At 38.3% G+C, this 14997-nt stretch overlaps 1 protein-coding gene across 5 annotated transcripts in view; it reads right to left on the minus strand.

Annotated features, from left to right (window-relative positions):
* The window catches only part of BIVM (basic, immunoglobulin-like variable motif containing), a 31199-nt gene that overhangs the window by 3110 nt on the left and 13092 nt on the right, over positions 1 to 14997 (minus strand). For 3 of the 5 annotated variants that reach the window (XM_061472802.1, XM_061472803.1, XM_061472801.1), the window contains 2 exons: positions 14588 to 14684; positions 12228 to 13731 (listed from right to left, as the gene is read on the minus strand). In XM_061472802.1, the coding sequence (XP_061328786.1) occupies positions 13441 to 13731; positions 14588 to 14684 (388 nt within the window). In that variant the 3' untranslated portion in view covers positions 12228 to 13440. Of the gene's footprint in view, positions 1 to 721; positions 867 to 2515; positions 2730 to 4228; positions 4349 to 4713; positions 4944 to 5338; positions 6293 to 6557; positions 6766 to 7115; positions 7260 to 8293; positions 8355 to 9098; positions 9192 to 9282; positions 9399 to 9922; positions 10099 to 10718; positions 10953 to 12227; positions 13732 to 14587; positions 14685 to 14997 lie in introns of those variants that run through there. The other 2 variants (XM_061472805.1, XM_061472806.1) reach the window with 2 other exon arrangements.

The following is a 14997-nucleotide window of genomic DNA, read 5'->3' on the forward strand; positions in this document are numbered from 1 at the left end:
CTAATTTCAATAGCCCTAGTCTCCCTACTTCAGTTACTACATAAAGTGAGTAGAAAATTCCCAAATGGCAAAACGGACATATAACCTGAAAGCAGAAAAGACAGAACATACACAGTAAACGCAGCTGTTGTAAGCCACAGTAGCAAACATCATCTGGATTCCCCATAAACTGCTAAACAGAAGGCCCTAAATTTAGCCACACACAGGAAGGATGTTCCACATACAATGATAATTTTAAAAGGTTTTTTTTGTATGCAAAAGAAAATAAAAACTAAAAGTATTTCTAATCATTCTTGCCATTGCCAATACAACTGGCTTAGGCCCTCTACAAATCTTGCTCTTCCCCACAGCCTACCTGTCTGTCTCCTTCCAGGTCATCCATTCCTCACTCATCAAGTCTCTTTTCTCTATGAGCAAGCTACAGCACCTTCTCACAAACACAGGGAGAATACACCTCCACTCCACTATGGATCCAACTCCGCAATGAATTCAGAGGCAGTCGCACAGTTCTACAGCTGTTCTATTGTCTTCTTTAGTCTCACTGTAATAGCTGTATCAGTATGTCCCCTTATTTACCTGCCATTTCAAATAGTGACATAATGGAGTCACATATTTTACAGTTAACTTAGTCTCCTTAATGATGTTTGTATACTTAAGCAGCATAAAAGTATATTCACTAATATTATAGAAAGACAAAAAAGCAAAATACGATGAAGCATACGCAAATCTCAAGAGAGGTTCCAAACCATGCCCAGGAAATTCATTCAAAATCTCCATCGCTGTTACAAAGCCAACATTTGGGATACCCTCAGTGTAGTCACTTCCAAGCAAGTATGCCAAATTAATCAGCTTGCTTCGATCCAACCCTGTAACAGAAAGTGCATAAACCAATTAAAACCAGTGGATCCAGCATACATTCCCTTACAAAATTAAAAAATATGTTATCTGAAAGGCAAAACCCGAAAGGAACTCGAAGATATTAACTCTGTAAAAGTACATTTAATTCAATGTCAGAATTTGCTAAATGGTATTCTCGAGCACCTTAGCTCAAGCACAGGTAGTTGTGCTAACTCAACAAATACATCTTTGCCAAAATTAAATGTTACAATGTAGAGACCATCCACAAACATTAAGAGCTAAGAGATACTATTTTACATATGTTTCTCTAGTTTCTCTCCGGTTCCCATCTAATGCTGACCTGCAATCAGTAACACCTGCATCTGAAATAAAAAAAGCATTCAATTTGAATTCTAGCCCATAATATCAATGCCTCTATTTCTTAAAAGTGTTCCCAAACTGGAAGCCTTTGCTAGTGCAGTTATTAAGTAGACAAAAAGAGCCCATGAAATAGCCAGAAAGGAGGAATAACTCAGCTGACCACTTGTACTTAGTATGCTGCAAGATCTGAGGCAATCAGGCTGATTTTCAGTGACTAGCTTCAGGAGTTTAGATTAAAGAACAACATAAATAAATAAATAAAATCAGTTGATAAAAGAAGGGATGCATGTCTAAGCACACAAAGCAAAACTATTGGCATGCTACTCAGGATATCCATCAACTGTGGTGAAAGAAGAACTGTGCAATGCATGTAAAAGGAGTAAAAAGCACAAGACCAGAAGAATGTTACATGAAGAAGACCGATGGTGACTATTTTTCCCCCATAAATAAATAATAGCTCTGGTTTACTACATTAATAACAGAAAAAAAAAAAAAAAATCAAAAAAAAAAATCACACATTCCCACAGCAAATCTTCCAAGTAAGCTATGGTAGCACACCTAAGTAGGGCAAAGAAATCATTTCATGCAGTTTGCTGGGAGAAGAAACCAAAGACATTTTTCACCACATAAAAATGTTGTGGAATTTTACATGCTGAAGGCATTAAAATATTATTTCAAAGTCTATAGCCTCTCTCAACTTTGAAAACATCAAAACTGATTTTAAGAGTTCTGCTTAAACAAGGCATAAGAAGTTAAAACTAGCTCATATTTTCTTTAATACACTATGTGACACTAAAGTTTTGTAGTTCATAATTAGCAACAATTTGATTAGACTAGTACAAGAGTAATCTGAAAGAAAAAAAAAGCTGTCAGCGTAACTAAATGAAAAACCTTTTACAGAGCATATATGTATGCCAGACCCTCTCCTAAAACATTATGTGTCAGTATGTTCAAAATTAACTTTCATTTCCAGAAACCTATAAATCTGATGACATCAGAATATAATTTTCTCACCACATCAGAAAAGCCATGCTGACATCTACCCAGAAACAGGTACCAGGGTTCATACCTCCAGTCTTGATGTTCATCACACTAACTCAGTGTATTAAATGCAGGCGCCTTAAAATTCAGGGGGGTCATACGGCAATAAAACCAACTGAACGCCTTTACAGGCTCTCCAAAGAGCAGGCATTGTAGTAATAGACACACAAAATTCTGTGGAAATTACAACTTCAAAAAGATAGATGGCAGTGCTGTCTTAAAGACTGTATTTAACGAATCAATACCTGAGGCTTACCTAGCTGGTTTTGAAAATCAACATACTGGTAATACTCCACATATTGGTTTTGGCTGAAGAAATTTTTATAAACATGTCGTGCACCAAATAACCAAACATCGCTATCATCTGTAATTGTCCCAGAGGTCTGATCAGTAAGGTCCAATACAGCACACTGCGCCTCTGCCTCCATTGGAGCTTCAATATACGGAATGCCAAACAGACGGAGAAGCTCCTGTAGGATAGAGAGAAAACAGTTAATATTGCATCTGAAGAACGAACTTCTGTTATACTTCTGCTTTACTCAGAACTGCTAGATTCACACTTAGGGTGTATTAAACATTTCAAAATAAATCTTAATTTCTGCTGAGAAGTGCCAAGCACAGTAAAGAGATTGGAAAGTCACACACATCTCAGGCAGATAGTGCCACGTGAGTCAAGCGCTACTTGACCATACTATTACTGCACAGTCTGAGAGCCTGCTACTTTATTTGCACAAGCATACTTAAGTATTGTGCTTTGCACATCATGGACAAAAGACCATGTGTTACAATTGTGTGGCCTCCATAAAAAAAAAAAAAAAGATGCACATTAAATAAAGTCATCACTTCAGAGAATAGTATGAAAGCCTATTAGAAACATTCATATCAAGCAGGAAACAGTGGGCAGACTAATCACCCTTTGGATGGCATTTTGATATACATGTATTTAATGCATCTTAGACAATTTGGTTTTATGGAATATATTATTTAACTTCAGTTTGCTTTCACACACACACACACACACACACACACACACACTAGTTTTACAGGCTTGGGTTAGAGACACAATTCTGGATTAAGTCGTCTCCAGAAATTCCATTTACTCTCCTGCTCCAAAGTTGGACGTAACAATCACTGCAAAACCTAAGCTATAAAATTAATGACATATTTGATATGTATACATATATCTGCACATAAACACCCTTTCTTTTCTCCTCACTGCAGCTGGCTTTTGTGCCCTGATAAAGTCCATCTCAAGACTTAAAACTTTTACTGAAATAAAGAGCAAAAGCACAAGGTCAAGAGACTCACAACTATAATGGTTTATCTACCATTATAGGGCACATAGTATTACAAAAGCATTGGCCTTTAAAAAAACAAATTATCTGAAGAAACAAGTATGAGCAAGTATTTAACAAAGGAACAAAAAATTTCAAGCATTTTAAACTAAAATAAAAGCATTTCTATATTTCTTATAATTAATTTACTATGTGATAGATACTATGACTAGGCTATTTTATTATGGATTAACCTTAACACAATGTCATAAGTAGACCTCGCATTAGACTGTATCAACCTTTAAATGCATCTATTAAAGCAGAGGTTACAGGCTTATGCAGGTATTACTGGTGAGATTCATTAAGATCAGTTACCAGGGCATAAACCTGGGTTACCACACAGATTTCTTGTAAGATTTCATTTTTTAATCCACAAGAGAAATTACAATCTAGCTAACATCCAGATTATTCCAATTCCATACTAGAATATCATTATTCTATAATGTTATAGGTTAGAATTCAGTATTGCCTCAATACATGGAATGTTTTAAATCAAGCAGACTAAAGAAAACAAGCTCCTAAGAGGAAAAAAAGGTGACCTGTAATTAAACAAAATTACTAATAGCTTTTGAGAAAACATTTGACTGGAGTTAACAGCATACTGTATCAAACCAAAATGATTCAACAAATACTACCTGGCTTTCCAAGCACATCTGTCCTGTTACAGAGGCGGCAACACGTTCCTGCTTCTCTTTCTGAGCCTGAAGCTTATTCTGCTCAGCAGAAAGGTCATTTTCTAATTCTTCTAGCTCTTCCTGAAAAACAAAACAAGATTTTCATTATTTCAACAATTCAGGTATGTTTAATTAAGTAAATCACGAAGTCTCCCACTATAGTTATTCTAGTAGCATGTGCTCCATTACTTGGAAGTTGACATGGCCTCTCTGACACAGTAAATTATAAAATCAGAGATAGGTCTACCCAGACTGCTAAACCCTTAAAGTTTCCCTCTGAATTCAGGGAGATTATGATTAACCATCATCTTTAAAGAAAGATAAGGTCCTATAGAACTATAGGCATGTATGAGAAAGCAACAAAACAGTAAGAAGTTGTCCAATAGTCTTCCTTAAGAACTACTTGGGGACACAGTACTATCTCAAAACAAGTAACAAGGCGTTACCATACTGATGTCTTGCCACTTATCCTCTCCATCTTTATCATCATCTCCTCTTTCAACACTCTGATTGTTTGCCAGCTGCACTTCAGACTCTTTCAGCAAGTCCTGTGTGACAGTATCATGTCTGTCTGTCTCCACTTCTGGAAGTGCTGTTTCATCACCCAGTTCTTCATGACATTTAGCAGGAAACTCAGCCTCATTACTGATTTCAGTTTCCACTTCAATAAAACTTCCTATGAAAGGAAAATAAAGAATTCAACTTCCCACTGCTTGTCCAAAAAAAAAAAAGTATTCATAAGCATAAGTGATTTTTATTCTATATGCAGTAAATATATACAAGGATTGCGAGATTACAGAAACCTAGTGGTTGATCATTCCTACACCAGCTAAGTTCAATGCACACAAGAACATGCTTTCCTGACTCTCTGTATTGTACACTCAGGTTTCAATGATAAAACACAATACCAAGGGGAAAAAAACAACTCAGATTTTCTTCCTACCTCCTACATACATGCAAATAGAAGTATTTTAAAGCATTTCTTACCAGGAGAAAAGGTTAACTTCAACTGACTACTAATACAGTAAGGTCCCATTTTCTTATGTTTTTATCCAATTAAAAAGCACATACCATCAGAATCACTGTCTTCAGACAGTGATATCTCTTCTTTTTCCTCCTCAGGACTTTTTGTTTCTGGGAAAAATGTAATATCCTTTCGTACTTCAGGTACATTCTCTTCTGTTTGCAACACTTCTTCCTCTACATTTAGAGAAATTTTCAAGTTTTCCTCATTTTCACAAAGGCCTGCTGTTTCAGCATGAATCAAAGACTCTATACTAGTTTGTACAGGAAAACAGTTTGGCTTCTGCATGCACAAGTTTATATTCTTATCTCCCAAACAATTTAACTCTATTTTGGAACTATCATCTTCTTTATCTAAGTCTTCTTTGCCTTTTTTAGTATTGTCAATACAAGAATAGTTTTCAAGTGTGGATATAATAGTGTCTTTGGTTGTAATATGATTTTTGTCCAGCTCCTGACTCTTTTGTTCAAATTCAGCATCTTGCATAACCACCTGGTTTGACAAATTAATTGAAGATGTAGGTATTCTTCTCTCCTTAACTTCAGGAACCTGGTCTTCCTCATCTGAGCTACTAAGCAGCAAATCCTTCACTTCTGATCTTTCTGGTAGCACTCTATCAGTTCTAACAGTAACAACTTCCTCTCTTGTATCATCATCACCATCATCACTCAGAGCTCGATGAATTGCATGCAGTGTTCTTGGAGACACACTGCCTTCCTCTGTTACAGACAGGTCTATGTTCAGTTGTCCTGTATCTTCATCCCCCAGTTCTTCTTCTGAGCTGCTTTCTAGCATAGCAGCCTGGATGGCAAGCAAAGTCCGAGGAGAGGGTGGTGCAGTCACCACATTATCTTTCTCTGTCTGCAGTTTCTCAGTTTCAACTAGCTTTGCATTAGCAGGAGATTCAGCAAATTCTTTCAATTTAGTAAGTTCAGGCATTTTTGATGAGGGCCCTGCAATAGCTTCCAAATCTTGACCTGTAGCTTCTTTTGCTCTAATGCCTAAAAGAAAGGGGTTTTGTTGAATATTTTTTTAGTAAAAAAAATGCTTTATACTAACATTACATTTTATAGAATGAACATCATTGTATAAAGATTAATAGACCAGTTTTCTACACACTTACAGATCATAGTTAATTGTGCCTAACAGTAAGGTACCAATTTCATACAATTTCAAACAATAATCAGGGTTTGGGATTTTTTTTAAACAGAGCTGTAGACTGCAGATACCAAACAAGAGGTTTTACAAAATTAAGACCCAACGTACCCTTTATTAGGATGTAGTGAGAAGTATCCTCCGAGACTACCTTTCTATATTCCACTTCTTTCACAAAACCACCTTCATTTTCATATTGTGTTTGGATTTCACCAGTGTGCTGTTGATTCAGTTCTTTCTGTACATTTTCTATGCACCGACTGAGGCTGCTTTTCTTAAGCAAACCTCTAAGCTGGTACTGGGAAAAGGCATTGGATTCCTTAAAACAAAGAAATAAACAAGTCAATTTAAATAAAATTCCATGTAGCTGCACCTTTTAAGAAGGTTTATCTCCCACGCTCTGGAGAGGTAACAGGTTTAAGCAGGTAACATTTGTCTTTTAGTGACTGCTGCACTCCTGGATACTTTAGGATAGGGTTTTGAATAGACAAACATGAAGTCTCTGTTAAGAGTCATTATCTCATTGGGGCTTTTTCCTCTCAATGTAACATCTCCTATTAAACAGGCCTGGGGGTAAAACTTTCCAGATGGGATACTCTTATGTAATATTCATCTGCATTAATGGCAATAGCTCCATTCTGACGGCTTAAAAACCATTTTAAATATTACCTCTGGCATTGCTTCAAAAAATGTTCTTTTTCGTTTTGTAAATTCTTTCATCTCAGTCAAGATCTCATATTTTACTTCAGGAGGCAGGTTCTTGAAATCTTCTGATTCAATATCTACAGACTGAGGATTTTCACATAATGCTTCCTATAAAAATGGAAAACAACATAAACATCTATTTTATATTACAGCACAGCAAGAATAAAATATTTAGAGCATCATTTCAAACAACAACCACCCACACCCAAAACCTTTCTTGCTACTGTGAAGAAAACAGTTAAGGAAAAAAAAAACCAAACATCAACCAAACAAAAAGTAACAAAAAAAAAAAACAAAACAAACAAACCAATCCCACAAAAAAAAGCCAAAACCAAACCAAACCAAATGAGATAACTACCTAATAAAATAAAATGCATAATTGTTGATGTACTCTATACAGAGAAACTTGAGTTTATTCTTTTTTACAAAAAGATAAGTCTAAATCACAGAAGGTCCTACAGCCTCAGGTAATCTGATTTTATCCTTCCAAGGAGGTTCTCCTTAATATGAACTACTTCAAAGATAAACAGTATTTCCAAGTTTCAAGAGTTTTTGTTGGGGATTTTCTTGTTCATTTGCTTTCTTTGATGAAAACAGAGATAATTTTATTATCTACTGTGCCATCTTCTTAGATTACATATTTCTCTTCTCATGAGATCAGCACATCAGAGGGAAATACAGAATTTATTTGTGAAAACTCAAGGACTGGGGTGCTTCAGTATCAGTTCTTATTTGGAGAAGAACAGGAATTTTGTTAAATATGCTGTCTTATGTGTGCAAACACGTGCACAAATGCATACATTTCACTTATATCATACACGAAACAATCTCTTCTCCACATATCCAAAGAAAGTAGTCAGAAAAGAAAGATACCATACAAAATTCCTATTCTGCTGTATTTCTGCTGTGGAGAAAAATACATAAATACATTTGTACTTCCTTATTAGCAGGAATACACAGAATACTGAAAATTGACTTATTTGCTTGATAACTAACTTATTTGCTTGATAACTAACACTATAGTAGGACCCATACCTCCCCAGACACTTCCGTTCTTTTTCTAATCTTTTTGTTTGTCTTTTAGGCATAGCACATGAATGAGAGGATTATTCACAGTAATAGTTCAATTAGGATGCACTTACATGCAACATCTTTCTTTGATTCATTCTTATTTCCCATTCTTTTTCATCTTCCTCCTCTGAGCTAAAAATCACAATGAGAAAAAAGAAAAAAAAATTATAGATAATTACCTAGGAAAATAAAGTTCTTATTTTAAGCAAAAGGACCTTAGTCATCACTTCACCAAGTACAAAAATTTGCATACAAATATACATACACATATACATACACACACTCATGTGCACACATATAAATGCATACACAAGCCAAAAAGATCTGAACAGAAAGCAAGACTTTTGTCAGTTAAAACTAGATTGAGACAACTGTTACTGTTTAAGTCTACCTCATTCTTATTTGGTCAGAGCTTAAAGTATATATGAGATATGCAAAGAGTAATCCTCCACATTCCCACCTAATATCACTTAAGGTGTCATAAGTTTGACAAGTTCATACAAAGCCTACTTCTGCTGAACATGTCTGCACTACTAAATGAAGGGAATAAAGCTGCCACACACCCCAGCTACTCAAGCTTGAACAGTCCATTCCATTTAGTCACACAGACTGAGGCAGCACTTTCATCCTTAAACATTAATCCAATTTAAAATTTAACCTGTGGACTCTAAGGTGCTTGTTATTTTTGCATAAATAACTAGAAGGCCTGGGTACCCACACCTATAAACTAAACTCTCCAAAAGAAACTGACATAAAACAAAGATATACCTTATAGATAATGGAGCCTCATGGGTCACAGGTCTTCCAGCAGCATCAAAAAAATGTGGTTTGTATTTTTATCAGTTTATTATTGCCATTTAAGTTAATTCTACCTACCTGTTCTTCTCTTCTTCTTGTAAAGGCGGCAATACATATATGTCATCAATTTCTTCTCTTCGAACTTCTGTAATACTGGGAAAGGCTTCATGGCTTAGGGAAAGAAAAAAACTCCAGTGATTAACAGCTACACAAAAATTTCCCTGACACTTACAAACAAGGGTAAAATACTTTTTATTCTTGCCTCTTGCCCTTAAGAGCATTTTTGATAACTTGTCTCTTCAGAAATGTTTTCAAGAGTTTCTCTGCAGTTTTCCTGGAATCATGGCTGGCGATTTCCTTTCTTCGTCTTCGCTGAGCCTGTGAAAATATGATAAACGCCAACAGGATTTTGTTGGATGCTGAAGATACAAATCTGGCAAATTACTGTTATAATTCTGTGTGCTGAGCCTATGAGCAACCCCTAACTCATCCTACGTCAGTGGGGACATAATCTTCAGGTCCTCCAGATCTCTCTATGTTGATTTCCTCTGTTGGGACCCAGGAACAGTTTTCAGCTTTTGGGTACCAACGCTTGTAAGTACAGTGTTCAAGTTCATTCTAAAGCTAGACCATCACCTACACCACGGCTTATACCATCATCTATATCTCTACAACCCAGTTTCTACACAAATCAAACCTGAATATATCAAAAGGGAGGTGCTGCATGCTCCAACAGGTGTACCAAAGAGTGAGACTGCAAAGAACATCTGCACAGCAGTGCACTTCAAGCCCCCCATCCTCACAGTGCATAAGAGGAATAACAAGGAAATTGAAAATGGCTACTTAGCATTAACAAACATACACCCTATTTTGCACTACAATGACACAGGTAAGGCACTTACCAAGGTTTGCCTCTTCAGAAGTGGGGCCCCTCCATCAAAAACAAAGACGGGTCGAATCCGGAAAAACAGTAGCTTGCAAAGTCGACGAAACAGAGTGAGGAGGTGAGCATTTTGTACGGAATAACCACTGCGATCTCTGGCTCCCTTTATTGCTTGGTTTAACCAAATACTGATATCTTGAAAGAATCGTTAAGAAGAAAAAAATGTGCCACCTTATGCATATACCATATTAATAGTTTCTATAAAGTGCACGTATTTGACTAATAGGGCTTTGCCTACTATTCCAGGCTTGATTACTGAAACCAAGACTACCCAAATACTTGCAAACTTAAGAAAAAATTCTTGCCCCTATTGCCCTGGACAAAAACGAGAGCTGAAATAACTGTGCAGCAAGTAGTACCTCCCCAGGTACTCTTACAAATAAACAAAGGGTAATTTCTTTCCACATCTTTCCAGTATTGAACCAAGTATATATGATGAGAAAGGTGGTACAGTAAGTGTTTACATTTTTTCATCTTATAATCCTACTGAGAGCAGCACGTTAATTGATAAAGCACAAAATCCTACAGCCCAACACTTGTGTAAGGAACCTAGTAAAAGACCCCTTTTTAAAAAAAAAAGAAGAAAAAAAAGCTTAGTGTTCCACATATAATAGGGTATAAGATCTATTTATCAACATATGGTCATGTTTTAAAACAGAAATAAGCACATAAATAAGATAATGAGGCAGAAATAAGAGCAATAATTAAAACACTCTCCTTCGCAAATCCGGTTCCTCAGCTTACTCAAAGGATACCAACGGCAAGAATTTTTCCTTCTAGAACTTCAGGGTTTATCGGTCTCCCAGCGCATTCAAGCAGCTTCCAAAGTCCTTGAACTCCCATTGCCCTCTCTTAGCTACTCAGAGAGACTCTAGGAGGAACGAAAGGAATAACCCAAAGGTTATACGCTCCACGTACACCTTATTATGCGAACGCGTTACTACCACAACCACAGGCAAGGCGGCAGACTGGGGAGAGGAAGCCCGCCCGGGAGCCCCTCCAGCCGGTTCCGAAAGCCTCCCTCAGCCGGCGGTACGCCAAAAGCCTGTAGAACTGCGCTCAAGCGCGGCGTTACAGCTGCTGCGGGCCGGCCGTCAGACCTCCGTGGCCCAGGGACACACTGAGTCGCACCGCGGCGAGGCGGACCACGAAGGGAGGCAGAGGTGCCGGGCCCGGCCCGGCCCGAGGGAGGGCGGAAGAGTACCGGTCACAGCACGGCTGCGCTCACCTGAGGGCGGTGTCAACCGCCAAGCCCAAAGCCAAACACGTCACCAGCGGCCTAGGGCCTTGAAGTCCCTCGCAGACCCGCCCGCGGCCTGCGCATGCACCACCCCGCCCCGGCCCGCCTCGCCCCGCCCCGCTGAAGCATGCGCCACGATGGACTGCGGTGTGGGGCTGTGGAGGGCTTGCTTCTTGGCCGGGCTACGGGACGGGACGGTTCCAGCATCATTCCCAGCGGCTCTAGCGGCCGTAGGTGAGCGACTCCCGCCGCCCTTGCAGATGGACCCCACGGCTGCAGCCGCCTGTGGGGAAGCCCAGAAGGGGAAACCGAGGTGGTGCGGCAGCGCCTGAGGCGGGCTGGCTCCACGCCTGCCCACGGGAAGGGTGAAATGCCACACACCACCTCGCCCACGTAGTATTTTTGTGTCTCTGAACATGGTTTTCCCTCGGCCTGTGCTCTCTCCTACACATTCCCCCTGCACCCCCGCCCCAAACGGCTCCCACCGGGAATCCCTAGGAAAGCTCCCAGCTACTGGTCCCCAGGGACCTGCATCTTGGCAATGCCGGAAGGATGGAATATCCTATGCACTTCATTGAAGTGTACCCAGAAGCAAAATAAAGTAACAGGCTACTGTCAGAGGGGAGTTCCTCAGCGCAACTGATTATTAAGCAAAACTTGAGACTTTTGTGTAACTCACGTAAGCCTGAAGTCCCCTAAAGAACACAACTACAGTATTCTAAAGAAATCTGAGGCCTCAGCCCAAATTCACCTTGTAGAAATAAAGTCTGAAAATAGCTCATCTGGAAAATAAATTTTCAAAAGCCATGGGTTTTGCTCAGTCATCAGCCTGCACACTTTAGGAAATTAAGTATTAGAAGTCACAGTGGCTGCACAGGCTTATCAGCAAAGACATCTTGCCTTCAGGACTACTTTTTGCTGAGCAGGAGTTTCAGTCCTGATCCTTCACTTACCCACTTTCCCAAAAACCTCCACTAAACGTTAGGTCTCCATTCCCAAGGCAAATGATAAGCAAACAACAAAGTAGAAAACAAATTTTATTGAATGAACAAAAGTGTCCCTTTTTTTCTTTTGGTTAACAAAAGCAGTGACCTACAAAACCCCTGCATTCCATGACAAATCTTTTTATGTCAAAAAATTAATCCTTGAGCAGGTATGAACGTCTGTACACAGAAAGTTGCAACCACTGAGATGTGTTTGGGAAAACGATTGGATAAATTTCAAATTAGGGAAAAAGAAAAAGGAGACTGCAGAGGGACACCTGAAAAAACTTGAGCAACTTTGCTGGCCAAGAGTTATGTCATCAGGGCTGCAAGCAGCTTTCAGCACTTGCATCCCCTTCACACAAAAATTAAAAGAGCGGCAGAAAAATGACAGAGGTTTCAAGAATGAACAAGGAAAAGAACTGCCAACAGAATGCAGTGTTCAGCTAGCTCATTTGGCTAATGGCAAACGCAGCTTTTTAACACTGCATTCTGTAAGCTTGTGTTAAGTGAGTCTGAGTTCTAAAGAGGCTCCAGGGTAAGAATTCAGTCACTGTACCCACAGAGCACAAGCAGTATAGAAGGTCCATCCTCAAACATTCCCCACCACAGGCGATTCATCTCAGTCTGAAACAGGTATCCAGCTAAGGGAAAAGAAACTGAGAGCTGCCTGACGAAATATGATTATCTGACTGACAGAAATCCACTGGGCACTAAATAGAGAATGTACATTCACTGTGTAAATCTGACAAGGTTTTCTAACCTGTATGATTTTTTTTTTCCTTTTCACTGGATATGGGCAGCCTCAATAAAATGGAGTGTTCGAAAGGAAGGCAATGTTTGCTTTTACCTTTACATAACTTGCAGAACAATCCTTTTTATAAAGTCATATCATAAATTTCCATGCTTTTGCATACTAAGTATTTTCAATGAAGCCTGCTTATAACATTGATTAATTTCAATCTGCTCTTTTGCTTTCACAGATGAGGACATAATACAATTATTTCAAAAGAAATGATTGATTTTGCAGTCATATTTAGTTTTGATTGCAAAAGTACAATAACCTGTGCTTATCTGTCAGCTTATACGTCAGATCTCATCCACTGCAATCCTATAATTAGATTTATTTAATAATTATGAAGATGTATCTTGTACCATAACTTCTATTCATACTTATTCTAGGACTAGTAGATGCCTAATATGTCTTGATTAAAACTAACTTTAATATATCAACTCTATTAACTAAAGTTAATTTTAATCATTTCCATCATAGTCATTGTAACTCTGATACCCACTATTCCTCCTCTCACGAAAATTAGATTTCTTCCATGTAGATTCTTGATGAAAGCTAGCACTGAATGATCGACCCAGTCGTCCATGTTGTTTCTTAGAGATATTGTCTTCACTCTCAGATTTGGAAATTCCTTGTCCTGGTGTTTGGGATTGTTTATCCTGTCTAACATTTCCAAATGGAAAATTCCAAGGACCAAATCTTTGCCAGCTAAGTCTCTGAAAGGCAATGATGCAATGAAGATTTCCTCCGACCTAACCAAAGTAAAAAGGTTAAATGCACACAGTCGCATTTATAACATACAAGGATATCTGAAATTAACATCTTGGTGGGTAACAGAATTCTTTAAAAAAGGAAAACAAAAAACCCTCAACAACACACACACAAACAAACAAAACAACCCACAAAAACCATATCCACAAACAAACAACTCTGCTCAATCAATTTTGATTGTTCCCCAGGTTCAATTACTGCCTTCTTTCTTGTGTTTTAAAGTTATCACTTTTATCTTTCACTGGCTAGTATAACAGCTTCTGCTAACCTTTTTTTTATCTCCAGCCACCCTCACATAAATACCTGTTCTGGTCCCTTCTCATCTTGCTGACATGGTCTTCCATAGGGTCTCCACATTTGAAATCATCTCTTCCAACCTATTATTTCCCATAGACTTTCAATGTGCAAACTGAAAATACATCTCTGACCCACGAAGTCTGCTCAAGACTAACGCAGGCATTCTTTTATGCTTGATCCTCCTTGACTGTACTTTCTTTCCTTCTTACATGTAGCTAGAAGGTCATGTACCAAAAGGATCTGTCTGTATTTTATCTGTAGAGTATTTCTATACTTGCTGTAGCTACATTTTAAGCCAACGAGGTTAAATATTGTGATTACATATATTGTATATGCAGATAGCCTGGTTCATCCTTCCAAATGCCAGGCTGCTACTGCTTTGTGTCTTGTCCTGCAAATAAATATAAATAACTCTGGTATGCAAGTACCCACATTTGATTTTGGCCTTCAACAATACTTTGTAACAAATTTCTTTTAGTGAAGTTATTCATACTTCAACAGTGTAAGGTACTTCCTCCCACCTTTGTAAGTTTACCTTACCTTCTTTGTTTTTCGATGCTGCAATCCTCTCTCTAGGTGACGAATATCTAGATATTCTGGATTTTGGGTGTTTAGGTCAGTGACAATATCTGCCCACCTACAGAATAATATTATTACCACTCGGCTGGCATCGATGAAACCTCAGCACTACTAAGACTCACGTACACACACATGCAAATACAGATCTGCAGCTTTAAACAGTCTTACTAGTGATTTAAAGATAAATGTGTAAAGATGTAAAAGCCTCAGTATTAGAGACATCTAAGTGACATCTAAAGTGTCACTTTTAAACAAAGCATTCACAGTTGTTATTCCTGCTCTTGGGAACATCTTCCAAAATGAGTAAAAGAGCACCATGAGTTATTAGTTGTGGACCCTTACCAATTCATCAGTTTGTGAAAGGAAGAAGC

This window comes from Pezoporus flaviventris, unplaced genomic scaffold, assembly GCF_033815535.1.
Source record: "Pezoporus flaviventris isolate CSIRO_AGI_PZ_B2104156 unplaced genomic scaffold, CSIRO_AGI_Pfla_v1 ptg000072l, whole genome shotgun sequence".
In the NCBI taxonomy this organism is placed as follows: domain Eukaryota; kingdom Metazoa; phylum Chordata; class Aves; order Psittaciformes; family Psittacidae; genus Pezoporus; species Pezoporus flaviventris.